We start from the raw sequence: 15,161 nt of genomic DNA, 5'->3' as shown, positions 1-15,161 counted from the left end.
CTTTGTAAACCTATTGCATGCACAAAAAGATATAGAACATAATAAAGGAAAGGGAAAAAGTCAAAAAGCATAATATGAGCACTTTAAGGAAATGCAAGTATGTGTCTGTAAACCTCTCATTAGCTTTAGCTGACATTGTTAGGAACATTATCTGCACTGGCTGGTTTCCTTTCATAAAGAAAGTTACCTACAGCTCGATAACTAGCTGTAAAAGGACTAGTGTTATAGTTCTAACCAACAGAAATATTCATTGATGTAATCAGTTTTTGGTGTATTTTTGACTTGCCAAAAACATATATTGACTTTAGTCAGTTTCCGTGGATGGTTAACACGCGTCTGTCTTGTCTTGCACCATAGCTTGTTGAATGATCTTTCAATATCCACCAAGGGAAAACTGCAGGCTAGAAACTAGTCAGCTTCATTTGATATTCATACATCTACAAAACACACCAATCTAAAACAAAAACACTTATTTCCAACATGGTTCCAAGAAGATAAAAGCTTGTATTCATGACATGAATACAAGCTTCTCCAGTATATTATATTATATAAAATATGTACTTCAAAATACTGAATCCAACAAAATGGCTCAAGTAAAATATCAATAATAACCAGCATTCATGTTACTCTAAAACTCTCTACCTCTGAAAGTCCCTCTTGCTTTTGCCATTTTACGATTTAAAACAGGGCTGATCTACAGTATCTGTAACACAAAAAAAAGCTTACAAATGTACCTTTAAATGTATATCGGTCAGTTTAGATGCTAAATGTTGTGGTCCGTATTCTTCAATACCACTGCTAGTAAAATACTGCCTGTCCTACTGTTTCGTGCCACTGCTGGCTTAGCTGGCTTAGCTGTCAATCAAACATGTTCTCTGCCTGCCAACTCTGAGGCTTGGAGGATAAAAAAAACATTACTAATGTATCTCCAAAGACCTTCTTTCTAACTTTTAAGTATTATAAAAAAGTAACTCAAAATGCAAATCACTTTAGCCCAGATATTTGATTCCACAAAGGGATGGCTGTTGTGAATTCAGTTGGCTTTTAGTATAGCTAATAGATAATATGTGAAATTCCTATTGCACTGAACTCGCTGCTTACTGCACTGGAAGTTTTGCAGCACAGATGAACTGTGTTACCTTGTCATGTGACACTGTGTATGAGAGGAGTTTTCCAAGCGTATTTTTGCTGATGGTCTTGGAGAGGATGCGTATGGCTGTCTGTGCTCCAAAGCCACAGGGACTTCACTGGCTCGACAGTTTCATATATCGGAGGCATAAACAGTGGTGTCTTTAAGACCCAGGGACACAGAGGAGCAACGCAGAGCAGAGCAGGGCAGGAGGATCCATAGAAGCTAATGATGAATGTAATAGTGTGTAACAGAGATGTACAACCAATGGCGGCAGAATGTCACAGACAATTAATGTCTCCTCAGCACTGTTTGTTTGCTTCCCCGAGGCTTTCGGCAGGGCTTAACTAATGGTATGCTGGTCAAGGACATAAATTGTGGTTGACACCATGTGTGAAGCGTGCAATTACATATTGCCCACAAATGTGTTTGGCTATAGACCTGAGAGGTCTTTCTCTATGTGCTCTGAATGTGTCATGGCAATAATGTTTGTAGATAAGAATGTTTTGCAGAATAGAGACACATATTATGAAACAAAGTTTCAAAAAGGTTCATACTGAACGTAGCTGCAAAACATTTACTGTCAACGTGTTCCATTTATTTTACTCTAATATCTGCTCGTAGCAAGGTGAATGCCTCGAAGTGTTTTAGTACAAAGTCTGCTTCCTGACGCTAGAGTGACCCCCCCCACCACACACATACACACACACACACACACATTGAGTGATGTTTATCCAATCTTTTCTGATAAGTCCAAAGTGCCAAATACAAAGACATTTGGCTGCTCTGTCATCATAAACGTAGGCAGCAGCCAATCCCCAGATTGTCTAATAGCAGAGGCATGTTTTGCAAAGCTAATTACAGCTTAAGAGTCAGTCGCCCCCATCCTTCCTCCAATCCCTCCCTCCTCGTCTCTGGCATGAATGCTGCCCCAGCATTACCGTCCAAGGTTATTGTATTCCATAAAAGCTAGCAGGCTATGCATTTGGATCTCACTGGGAAAGCCATTATTTGAAATGTCCCCTTTAAAATCCATGGAGCTTTTGTCTCTGACTGATAATGATTTTAATTATAGGTGGTACTGGGCCTTTCTGAGCTCTGTGCTGCATAACATAATGTTTTTCTTCTCTCTCTTTCTTGACAAGATGGGAGGCTTTCTGAAACAGATGCAGAGATGTTGAGCCACCCCTCTGATGTCTCTGTAGGACTATTAAGCTGTAACAACTTAATTTCACAGCGCCACACAAGCACTGGGCTTTGACGGCACTTAATGAGTGTTGCGCTCTTTTCATCCGTGTCAAATTTTATGACAAGCCCTCTATTTTACTCCATGGCTCGCAGTGGGTTTGTGAATGTGTAATGATAATTGAGAGGAAAACGGTGCAGTGCCCAGCTGTGTACCAAATCATTCTGTCAAGAACTGAATTTATGAGTGTATGCGTATGGCTGCGTGTCTGTGGACTGGTGATGAAAATAATTACCAGTTGAAAGGTAAATCTGGACATTTTCTGCCACTTTGCTGTGCAGTTCAGAGACATTTAGTTTTTTTTCCAACCATTGGTTATGGTGACATTTATAGGTCTAAAAACAAATAGAAGTGAACATGTTCTCACCTACTTTTACAATGTGTTAATCTGGTGTAGGTGGTTTCCGTCTAATCTTTATGAGCTACATGCAGGTATATCCTGATGAGGGCTGTTTAGACTGAAACATTGCAGAAATACAAGTATAAACCAGCACAAGTGAGAAAGTGTGCAAGATATTTTCTCTTCTATTTAAGTCACATATCTACACAGCTTTTACAAGTAAGTATTTTCTAGACACATAAAAACAGTTGTACAATGTCCAACGCAAGCAAGGGGCACTTCCTCTGAGTGAATGGGTTGATCTGCTAACGTTTATGAACTGAGATAGTGGTAACACACAAAATCTCAATACCATTCACCCCAGTTTTCCATTTTTATAACACGCATACATATTCTCTTATACCTATGCAGTTTAGCAAACAAGCAACATCATTACAACACCACGAGAGTAGTATACTCAAACGCCAAATCCTATTCTGAAGCCACATTTTATTGAACATATTTGTGAATGCAAATGTAGAAAAAGATGCACACAACTTCAACACAGTTTGATTTGACTTGTAAACTAAAACATACTCAGAATACAAGGTTGGCTTGAGGGAACCCAACAAAACAAGGCTATAAGATATGATTTGATGTGATGTGTAGGTGCAATGTTTTTTGGTATTACTTAGATGGAAAGTGTTCATTGTATATCATTGCTTTTATTGTGGTAACAGAAGGCTACGTTCACACAGTCATGCAGTCCAGCGAAAAAACGCTAGTCTTTCCATTCATTTTACATAGGAGTAAAAGGGGGAACTGATCAAGTTTGTTTTGCCAAAACACATCAGTATAAGAAAATTCAATTCAATTTTATTTATAGTATCAAATCATAACATAAGTTATCTCGAGACACTTTACAGATAGAGTAGGTCTAGACCACACTCTATAATTTACAAAGCCCCAACAATTCCAACAATTCCAGTAATTCCCTCAAGAGCAAGCAGTGCGACAGTGGCGAGGAAAAACTCCCTCTTGGGAAGAAACCTCGACGACGCCCAGGCTCTTGGTAGCGGCGGTGTCTGACGAGCCGGTTGGGGGTGTGATGAACAGTGGCGATAGCAGTCACATTAATAATGGAACAGTGACTGGATGTAGCGGGAAGCTGCAGGGTTCAGCAGGACGCAGCATGACATTGCAGGGCATCGCTGAGCTCAGCAGGGAGTGCAGCAGGACCACGGCGACAGCTGCAACCAGGATCTTGGTGCCAACGTTCTCCAAGGAAATACGCTGGGGGAAAAAAAAGCATAAGGACTCCGGGGAGTAAACTCCCCAGAAGCTAGGATTAATAACAAGCATTTCTGGGACGGGCTGCACACAAATAGTAATAGAAAGTGAGAAGAGAGAGCAGCTCAGTGTGTCAAAGGAAGGAAGTCCCCCGGCAGTCTAGAACTATAACAGCGTAACTATAACAGGTAACTAAGAGAGACAGGTCATAAGGAGAGGTAGCTTTTTCGGGCTTAGAACTCTCCCCCTGCCGGATCTGGCTTGGCTGGCCTGCCTCCCTCTACTTTGTTATGTATTATTAATCTAACAATTATGAAGAGAAGCAGTTGATAAACTGAGGCCATAGTATTGAGATTGTTTTTGGAGTGCCACTATGTCAGTTCATAAGTTGTACAATATCTAAGTTTGAGCTTGAAGACTACAAATCCATAATAGAAAGCCTGTGTTACAAAGTGCGGACATAGAGGGTGTGAGGGTCTAATGAAAGAGGAAGTGTAGGATCTATTGATCTTGGAGTTTGAGATGTATCAAGATAGCTCCCAGATATCAATCTGCTACACTTTCACCAAATCATCCAACCACTTATTTTAAAATGATTTATTACCTAAACCACAATTCATATTCACTTTCTTTTTTACTTTCAAATACGTTATTTAAATAACAAAGTTGTGGACTTGTAAACCAGTCAGCTTGGATGGTTGATTGGTGTTCATGTAAAAGTGTCTAGCAGAGTTGCTTCTTTCCCAGATCTCAGCAATACATTTGGTGTGTATTATCTCATCAAACCAAACAGGAGTGATAAAAAAAATATTAAAAATAAAAGCCATTTGGTAAAGAAAAAAACAAAGTTCCTATTATTCAAGCGCTATCGTTGGGTTTTGTCCCTGTCATGGTGCTTTTACGGCACTTGCAAGAGTAAAGATAGAATGTTTGTTGGATGCCTGAGTGCCAGCTAACCGCAGGGTCAAAATAACACTCCTCTAACAGTGACAACAGGAAGAAGTTGCTGTGTGGTGTTTACATCTATACAACCTCTCGTAGGCATGTTTGTGTGCTTACTGGGTCTCTTTGAGCATGTGCTGTCTTTTATCCAGAATAAATGTCACAATCCTTGTTTGCTTCCACACTAACGCTTCCAGTCTGTTCTTTGTACTCTGGCTCTACAGCTACAGAGAATTACAGGAACATTTCTACCACTGTTGACTCTCTTTTCACACTAACATTGCTTTTACCTCATTTTCTCCTCTCTGAATGGCCATATCTGACTTTTTCTATTCATAACTTCCTTTGCCATCTCGTCTCTCCTGACTTGTTTTCCTGCCTCTGACTCCTCACCAGTCCGGGGGATTCAGACACAGACTCGGAGGTGGAGGATCGTGTGGACGGGGTGAAGTCCTGGTTGTCTAAAAGCAAAGGTTCCGCCAAGAACCTCTCCGATGACGGCAGCCTCAAGAGCTCCAGGTCAGTACAAAGGCTGCGGCTGTTACTACCACTACAGCAGCAGTTAGTAAGCAGTCTACCTACATCTTTGACTGCTTTTGCACTCTGTCTGGATGTAATGATTTACATGATCTGACCCAGAGGAAATAAAGCAGTCGGAGCAGAGTACGTGGCTGAAATGAGGAGGCTGCTATTACTTAAATGTATTTTCAAGCTGCTTTGTCTTTATTGTCGCCGGCTCTGTGAAGAGGGAACTTTTTTTTTCTTAAAAAAACAAACCACCTCCGTGGTAGATTTATCGACATGCCCAATGGCCAGCTGGCATAGTCTACCTGAGCCGCTTGCTGAGATTAATGAATGTGTCTGCCAGCTGACAGCTTCGATTGCCCCAGATTTGTCTCCTTACCAGAAGATTTAACTCTCCTCCCTCAGCTGATCCACTCCCAACTTTTAAAACTTTGGAGTTTTTAAATCTCTCTTAGTTGCATTTCCCCACAGACAAACACTGACTGATTCACCGAGCTAGCCAACGCTGCCCCTTGTAGTAGTAGCTTAAAGTTCAAGTGACTTTAATGGCCATTTGCTCAGGTACACGAGTACATTGGAATTGGAACTTGCACAGTTCTCTGTCATTCAACAAAGAATAGAACAACAAAAAAACATGTTAAAGCTTTGATATGGGAAACATTTTCAGCCAGAGTTTACCCAAATGATGTTACTGAAGTGCCTGTAATGCTCACAGGGATTCATTGTTTGAGATCAGTATTAAACATACAGTACCTTCAAGTTCAATACCGTGCTCATTAGGAAAAATATGTATTTTGAAGTCACATATTGCAAAGTTTTTGCTAGCACTAATTGTGTTTCAGTACATATAGCCTGTGATGTTGCTGGAACACAATGGTTAGGGTTACCTAAACCTCATCCCTATCAGTCAGGCAAACCCAAAAGAAACAAAGTAGCACATACTCTTTCTTTTCTCCAAGCTGTTGCTGTCTAGCGGTAGAATGCTATTCTTCTTTTGTTTTGTCAGATGCTATGATTTAATGGAATTTAGGTTTCAACCACTTAAAGCAACAGTCAGCTAAAACTCAAACATTTCCTCTCAAATTCTCAATAATTTGTGATACTTTTTCCAGATGTATTGTATATGTACCTGCTTTTTAGTTAAATGACTATATGAATGTGGCCAAAACATTTAAATTGCTTTAAAGTTAGTTTGTAGGGGGCGGAAGCTGTGATTTTTCCCATTCTTATCATTACTGTGGCCTCTCTGTCCTTGGTGGGCAATAAAATGATGTGGGTGTCTCATTTCAGTGCAGGAAAAAAACCTTAATAGTCAGTTGTCTCCAGTTGCACTCTCCTTAAACTCCTCTTTTTTCATTGCTGTACTCTCATTTTGCTACATTTCATGACATTTCTGTTTTTATTTGTCAAGAGCCATTCATTTGTTTCTTATTCTCTTCCTTCACTCACCTCCACTTGACCCACTGTCATTTTCTCTCCCACTGTCTTCATTCCTCTGTCCTTTCCATTGTTGCTTCTTTCTAGATTTGCTGTAAATGTAGACGCAAAGGAAGGGAAAGAGTGGAAAGAGGGTAAGGAATGGAAAGAACTTAATAAAGAGGGCAAAGAGGTAGAGCCAAGCAGGCCAATGTCGGTGATGAGCTCGCTCAGCTACAGAAAACGCTCCAACCTTGATTCTATCGGTGGCAAAGGGGGTGCCCTCTTGAGGGGGCTGAAGGAGAGTGCAGAGTCCGAAGACGCTCTATCCTTCCATAAGGCTAAACCCAAAAACCCAGATTTTCAGCACGATACCTACTCAGTCAGCTCCAGGAGAAAGTCCCAGGCAGGGGATGACATGAATGACAGAGAATCAGTCATCTCCCAGGCCTATTCAGAGGCCAACAGCCGAGCCAGGAAAGGCATGGACAGCCGCTGGGGGGACTTCGACAAAGAATCAGTCATTTCATACCCTGCACCAAGTCGGGCCTCCACGCGTCTTGGGTTAAGCCCAGAGAACGATGCCAAGTCTACCGTCAGCTTAGGTCTGTCAAGCCCACTTGGACGCCACCAAAGCACCTCGCGCTTAGATGAGGACAGAGGCAGGCGGTTGCTGTATGGCAGCAGTCCCAGTAGCCCTTGCTTTAGCAGACGGTCTGGAGGACGCAGTCCTGGAAGCGTTAGCCGAGCTGATTCCCATATGTCCCTGGGACGCAGCTGCCGCCTGAGTGAGTTTGACGTTGATATGGATGATAGTCGCAGTGTGGCCTTCACCGAGAGGTCGGCGTACAGTCCTCACTCGTCCACTGGCCGCAGTATCTCCATGCCACCACCACGGGCCCGATCATCAACTACTGATAATGACCCGATTGATACCTTGGATATCAAACCAGTCAGTCATCGCAACTACCTCGACCCTGACCTGGAGAAAGCCATCAATGAGGTGCTGAATTTCAAGCCGATCAAATTCAAGCGCAGGAGCTTGGAAGACTCAGAGGGTGAAGAAGAAAAATCCAAGAATGAGAAGGACGACAGCAAAAGTATCAGCAATGGAGACGGACCTCGCCCTGCTAGCAGTCTTAGACGCTCCGCGTCGGCAGTGGACTGCATGAGAGCGTCCCGCAGCGGCAGCAGCTGCAGCAGTCGCCATCGCAGCAAGAGCAAAGGCAAGAGCAAGAAGAAGAAGAGAAGCCACAGCTCCGAGTCAGACAGCTCAGGAGACGACCGTCGTCACAGGAGCAGCTCCAAGAGGAGGTCCAAAAAGTCCAAGAAAAAGTCCAAGAAGAGGGACAAATCTTCATCCTCTTCCTCGTCTTCTTCCTCTTCGGATTCCGAGTCGGACTCTGGATCAGAGTCTAGCTCCGGGGCTTCCACCATTTCCTACAGAAGCTCCAGCAGTGTGAAGAGGGCCCCGATTCGAAAGGTGTCCAGCCCAGAAGGGGAAGGAGAAGCTAGGCCACAGAGTGAGAGCCAGCCCCTTAACCCAAAGGACGATAAGAAGAGGAAGAAGAAGGTGGACAGCCTGATGATGAAGTACCTGTACCGGCCGGACAGTGACTGAGGCAGGCAGTAGGTGGTTGCCTGAGACGGATTTACCTTGAAGAGTGTTTTTGAAGCATGATGTGACCTAACCAATCAAAGCGTTTCCCACTCTTACAATCAGCGCATTAAATGTCCCCCATTCAGTCTGACGGCGATTAGACTTTTACAGTTTAGAATGCTAATATTCTAACTGTCCAGTTGCATTTTTGTCTTAGGTCAAGTGTCTTAGGCATGCTAACAATTTTGTTGTTTACTACTGCACCTTCTCAGTTTTCTAGCCGAACAGTAGTGTCTTTCACTAGTTCAGTAAGGCTTTCATTGAGGACTCTTTGGGAGCTGGGGTATTGTGAATCTTTTCACACCAGGAAGTGCAGTTGGTGAGAAGCTGCACTCAACGTGAATGTTAGCTCAGCCTCGAATCACTTTGAGATGTTGAGTCAAGTAGAACTTTATTTGTCCCCAGATGGGCAATTGGTTGGGCACTTTGATTTACAGCCCCAGAAAGGTAAAACTAACAGGAGTCAAATAAGAGAGGCCATAATACATTTCTCCTTCCAGCTCTATAACTGCAGGTATAATTAGACCCTGAGCATTGATTTACACCAACTGGAAAATTAATTTGAGATGCACTGTAACTAACCCCGGTTTGCACTTAGTAGCAGTATTTAAGCCATTTGAATGTAAGATGAGGCTAAATGTAGACTGGTATAGGGATTGAGTTTCTCCTAATTATGATTATTGGTGATGATGAAAAAATTATTTGAATCATGTTTAGGTTTCTATTTCAATATAGCTGATTGACTTTACAACTGTAACATTTTGAGAGGAGGGAATCACGTGTGTCACAATGCTTTGTATTTTACTTAAATGGCATTGATTTAGTCTCCTAACCTTGATAACACAAAAAAGTTTTGCATGCAAAGGCTGTACCACATTGCATGAGTTTTTGTGCCCACTGTTAGCAGGCTAACCTCACAACATGGTTAAATGTACAGATAGTGTGTGGTGGCTATGATGGCTCAACATGCTGTAACACAAGAAGACAAAACCGATAGACGAAACGCAGGCAAACGAAGACATTTAGAAAACACAAGCAAATTGGGACGAATTCACAAATACAGAAACGCAAGTAGAACACAGTGAAAACGATGCACAACAAAACCCAAAACTCTTGGGGTCACTAAAAACAAATGAACTAGTAGATAGCAAAATGCTAGTTGTGCTAATATCTCCAATAACATCAGAATCACACTGCTCACTGCTCCGATGAGGAGCTCTACATTTGCTTGTGTTTTTTTCTTTTCATTGCAGTGTATTGAGCTCTCTTAGACACAGTGCTGTTCTCTGCTCACTTTTTTGATAATAACATCCGCTGCTACTTGTTGTTTCCTGCTCCAGCCCCCCTGGCCGGAGACACTGCTTCGATAGATCTGATGAAGAGGAGGAGGAAGAAGAAAAAGAAGAAGGCGGGGCGACCCAGGGCTCTTACTACACCCGATGAAGACATGGCAGCCAAATGAAAGACGACGGCGGTGCTGTCAGCATCCACCCTCATTACACCGTGGCAGTTTGTCTTGCATGCAAAGTTGACCACAGTTGTGGCCAGTTGGACACAACCACCCAGTTAATAACCCACAGCCCTGCAGGCAAATATGTTCCAAACACTCAGTCGCAGCTTCCTATGGCAGATCCTCCCAGGGTTTGGTCATAGTTTGACAAACTGCGTAGTGTAATCTGACTGCACACACAGCCGCTCCGTTATTAACCACTCGACTTTGCTGGTTGCATGCACGCAGCAGTTTGGCTTGAGCAGCCACCCTGTTTGGTTGGAACTGAGCCAAAGAACATGAGGTTGCAATGATAATAGATTTTTTTTCCAGCCTCTCTCTTTGTCTTTGTCACTCTTCCTCTCTTCTTTACATATAGTACACCACAATGATATGTATTGCCATAGTACAATGTATTGCCAAAAAGCATTTGTTCAAGTATGTGTGCACACTGTTTTTACCTATTGCCTATTGATGCTGAGTGCTGACAAAAGTCCCAGCCTTTTTTTTTTTCCTTCTCGTCCTTCTTTCCATTTCGGGACAAGTGCCATTTGATTAGAGTGGGCTCCTCTGCAGCTGGCTTCTCTGCAGCTGTGGCATTTCATGAACTGCTACGCTGTACACCGAGGACTCTCATCATCATCATCATCATCTGCTCACTCTTTGTTTGCCTGAAAAGTTGTTCTGCCTTCTGCTGGCTAATGATCTCTTCCTCACAGGGGAGGATGGTTGCATCACTAACTGCGCCGCCATGAAAAGCAAAGCCTTTTTCTCCATTTAACTCTTTTGTTTTTGAGGTTTGATAGATTTGTTTTGCAGAGGACAGCCATCAAGCAAATGTATTTCCATGAGGTTTGAGCTTCCCTCTGCAAACGGCCTTGTCTTATGTTTAATTAGACTTGGTTTGAGTACTTGCCAGAATTCTACAGTAACTAAGAGACTTTGTCCTTGTGCTTGTCAACTACATGTCGTCTGTGTTTACATTTAAGTTTGATGTGCTCTCCTTTTTTTCACCGGGAATGTACTTGACTTTGGGCACCAGTCAAATGTATTGTATCCTCAACCAGCATGTTCAAGGAAAGAACTGGTGTTATTCTATATTTTTCACAACAGAAAACATGGAAGGACCGAAACCAACGATGCATTTCTTGACCTTTGGGAATACTATGTATAATTAAATACTCTAAGCTCAAAGGTCCACTTAAAAAGCTTTTTGGAGCTTTCACGCACATCTCTCGGTTTTCTTCATTGAATGGAGCCGGCTCACGTGTCATCACAGCTCTTAGCACTAAGCCAATTGGTTCCTACTGAAGACGTAAATCCTTAAAGGTCCCATGGCATGAAAGTTTCACTTTATGAGGTTTTTTAACATTAATATGCCTTCCCCCAGCCTGTCTATGGTCCCCCAGTGGCTAGAAATGGTGATAGGTGTAAACCGAGCCCTGGGTATCCTGCTCTGCCTTTGAGAAAATGAAAGCTCAGATGGACCAATCAGGAATCATCTGGAAAGGTTACCTCCCCTTTCTCTGCTTTGCCCCCCCAGAGAATTTGGCCCACCCATGAGAGAGAGACATCATGGCTTTCAAACGAGCAAAGTGGCAGTTGGTCGAGGCCACACCCCCACCCTCCACATTGCCCCCCCCCCCCCTCTCTCCTCCTCAATAGCTACAGACACAGAAATGGCACATCCTAAGGAAAGCTCATTGTGGGACTGGCTCTAGTGGCTGTAATTCTGCACCAAGGCTGAATTTTGGGAAAGAGACTTCAGATACAGTATTAGAGGACCACTAAGGTCTATATAAAAGCATCCACAGAGCACCATGTCATGGGACCTTTAAATATGGCTTACAAATATATTGTTAGATTTTTGAAAAAACGTTCAGTAATTTCCTTAATTCGCCAGCCACTGTAGTTTTTAATGGGAACATGCTAGTGAATAATTGCTGCTCAACTAGCTTGTTTGCTAACTGGACAATAACATTATTCACATTTTATATAAGAGACATATTTGTACCATCACTTGTTTCATAACTGTCTGAAAACCATTTTACTTTCGTGGAGCAGCTGATACTAGTAGCGCAGGGTTGTATAAAAGTGGATTGTGCAACACCGCACATAGAACCCAAATGCTTCTACACTTCTCAGATGGGTTTGTGTCAGGATAATTCATTAAGCATAGTTATAGTGCGTTCCATTTGTAGTCAGATTTTCTGAGGTCAAAGTCGGAAAAACGCGCCCCTTGACCTCGGATTTCCGAGCTCGGACCTCGGACAACCACAGAGTACCCCAAGCTCAAAATCCAACATGGCTGCCCCGTGCATCAACAGCAGCGAAAGCTGTAGCAACATACAGTTATTAGCACTTCTTTGTTATTTGTGTGTCACTAAATCAGTCGTACACACAGTCCTCTCCAACTTCTATCTGTGGACATGTTGCTACGCCGTTTGTAGGCACAAAACAGTGTCATGCGTTTTTATCAACTAGTGTTGCTAACAATGGCTAACCTGGCTAGAGCTAACGAAAACAATGATAATCTGACTTGTAAATGGAACGCAGTCACCTCGGGTGTGACATCATTCCCAGCTTCGGCTTCTGAGTTCCGAGGTAAATGGAACACACTATTGGCTAGTTTTCTCCATTTTGCACTAGTGACATGAGAACGAGCTTCGTTTACTAAGAATATATCATCAGCAACAGATCACTACAGATTCAATATTAGACTTTTTTTTCCCCATGTCCCACAAATTTTGAATTAAAAAGTGACCGACCTATCAGCCAATAGGCTCAAAGGTTGTCTGGAGGACTTGCTGGTTGTCAGTGGTGCAGTGAGTGAGTGTCATAATTCACCAAAGTGAAATGGGAATCCTGCGAGCAGATCCACTGGTCGCAGTGATTCCCTTGAAATGAATTGAATTTCTTGGATGCATGTCTTTCCATGATAATATAAGAAACATGTAGAATATCAGCAGCCTTCTCCTCTAAAGCCTCTTTGTGTACTTTAACTGTAACTTAATTAACTGGACACACTACAGCCTGTATAACCAATACTGTGAAATCATGTCCTTGTCTTTGAGGCCTGTTTGTTTGTCAGGTTTTTCTCTTCTTTTTCTGTTTTTTTAACCCAATGATGCCTCGAAACAGCAAGAAAATAGGAAGCTGCATTTTCATGGTTGCTGAAGTGTTACATCTCACCCTTTGGTCATCCGACTGCTAGTTACTGAGTAGCATTAAGATCGGTTTGAAAGCCATTTAGAGTCCAGAAGAGCTTGACGTGGCATTTGGGGCTGATCAGTTCCTGATTGTGGGAGAAGTTGGACGTTATTCTACTATACATGCTTTAGACTCGTGTCTTCATTTTTATTCTCTATGCAGTCAAGACAAGTGTGGAAATGTGTTTTTTGACCTTATTGACCCTGATAAAAGTGTCTGGCTTCAGCAGAAAACAAAACAAACGAGCAGGCGTAATGCTGACTGCACAGCGTATTTATATATAAATATGTGTATGATTGATGCTAGCTTTGAAAATAGTTCATGTTTATTTTCATTATTGAACAAATTGACCACTTGTTATACATTTTGCATTACAGTTTAATATATTGTAAATAAATGATGGTGATTGTTTAAGAATGTTTGAAGACTGCATTTGTCTGAGAAAGTGCTGTGTCTCTGCAGGTCATGTTTCTCCATTTTCACTTCAACATGCACTGTTGCACCTGCAGATAAAACAGCAGCGTTGGCCCTGTGAATGCCAGCTTAAAGGGACACAGAACCCACTGGTTTAGTTATTTCCTTAGTTTTTTGTCGTTTAAGGGGAATTTTGTGCTTGAAAGCTGAGCTAAAAGAACTAATGGCTCAGTAGAAATTAACACATTCAGCTGGAGGCAGCAAGTTGTCTTTTTATAGTACTTTAGTTTATTTTCAACACATTAAAAAATAAAAAAAATAGAAGACAAATGAGGACAGGATGTACATTTCAGCACAAGTGAGAAAAACCAACAAAAGCCAACATATCTTTCAAAATGATTGTAAATTAAGAAGTTAAAAATACCTTCTGGTCCCACCCCTACTTTTGTACTTATAAACAAACTATTTAATTCTTCACTTGTTTATATATGTATACATACAAATACATGCATATATACATACTTACACGCATATATACACATGCATATTTTTTTTTCCAACTATCACTATTAAATCCAACGGAATAACAACCCATACAAACATGATGCTGAAGATGATTCAAAGTGCTTTCATTTTAAAAAGCACACATCAAAATCAAATCATGACTCCTGTGGTTATATTCACAGATGAAATTACAATCAAGTAATCCTGACTTGTTAAAGAGGGTTGGTGATGATCGCTCATCACAGCTCATAAAATCATGTGATAAATGCTGTAAGTTCTCTCTTGAAGACTTCACGTAGGATGGAAGAGAAAGTTTAAAGCAACTTCTCTAGGCTCTGTTTCCTTTGGCTGAAGCTTTTAGCCATGGTATTGTGAGCATGTTAGCGTTAGTGGTGGAAGAAGTATTCAGATCCTGTACTTTAGTAAAAGTATGTAAGTATCATCTGGAAAATGTACTTAAAGTATTAAAAGTAAAGAAAAATCCTCCCATTTTAGAAACTGGAAAGGATCCAAACAGTTTGTTTAATGGTCTAATCATTTCAGCTGGACTTTATTATTGTATTGTTGGGTAAACTACGTGTGTTTTGTGTGCAAAAGTCTTAATGTGTAAAGTAACTAAAGCTGTCAGAGGAATGTAGTGGATTAAAAAGTACATTATTTCTCTCTGAAATGTAGCGGAGTAGAAGTAGAAAGTGGCATGAAAAGAAAAGACTCAAGTAAAGTACAAGTAACTCAACATTTGTACTTAAATGCACTGAGTAACTTGAGTGAATTTACTTTGTTACACACCACCACTGGTAAGCATGCTGAAATAATTATTAATCTCATTTCCCCACGGTGCCAGAGTCCAGCCTCAGAGCTGCCAGCATGGCTGTAGACTCTGGAGTTTTAGGAACTCTTCCTGTGCCGCAGAGGGAGGAGAGGATGCAGAAGCAGCACTGACAATCCAGCACTGCTATTTTGGGCCAAGATGTACTGTGTTTTGTGCTGTACAACAAAGCAGTACACAGGGTAATT

General features: G+C 41.7%; 1 protein-coding gene across 18 annotated transcripts in view; it reads left to right on the top strand.

Annotated features, from left to right (window-relative positions):
• Positions 1 to 11,434, top strand: part of myo18ab (myosin XVIIIAb) — a 168,488-nt gene extending 157,054 nt beyond the window's left edge. For 14 of the 18 annotated variants that reach the window (XM_039791377.1, XM_039791337.1, XM_039791327.1 and 11 more), the window contains 3 exons: positions 5,323 to 5,445; positions 6,976 to 8,496; positions 9,868 to 10,003. In XM_039791377.1, coding sequence (XP_039647311.1) covers positions 5,323 to 5,445; positions 6,976 to 8,488 — 1,636 coding nt within the window. In that variant the 3' untranslated portion in view covers positions 8,489 to 8,496; positions 9,868 to 10,003. Of the gene's footprint in view, positions 1 to 5,322; positions 5,446 to 6,975; positions 8,497 to 9,867 lie in introns of all 18 variants that reach the window. The other 4 variants (XM_039791360.1, XM_039791353.1, XM_039791346.1 and 1 more) reach the window with 3 other exon arrangements.
• Positions 11,435 to 15,161: the final 3,727 nt, after the last annotated feature.

This window comes from Perca fluviatilis, chromosome 2 (genome assembly GCF_010015445.1).
Source record: "Perca fluviatilis chromosome 2, GENO_Pfluv_1.0, whole genome shotgun sequence".
NCBI classification, from domain to species: domain Eukaryota; kingdom Metazoa; phylum Chordata; class Actinopteri; order Perciformes; family Percidae; genus Perca; species Perca fluviatilis.
Note: the sequence above shows the minus strand (reverse complement) of the source record. Positions and strands in the feature narration are given on the sequence as shown.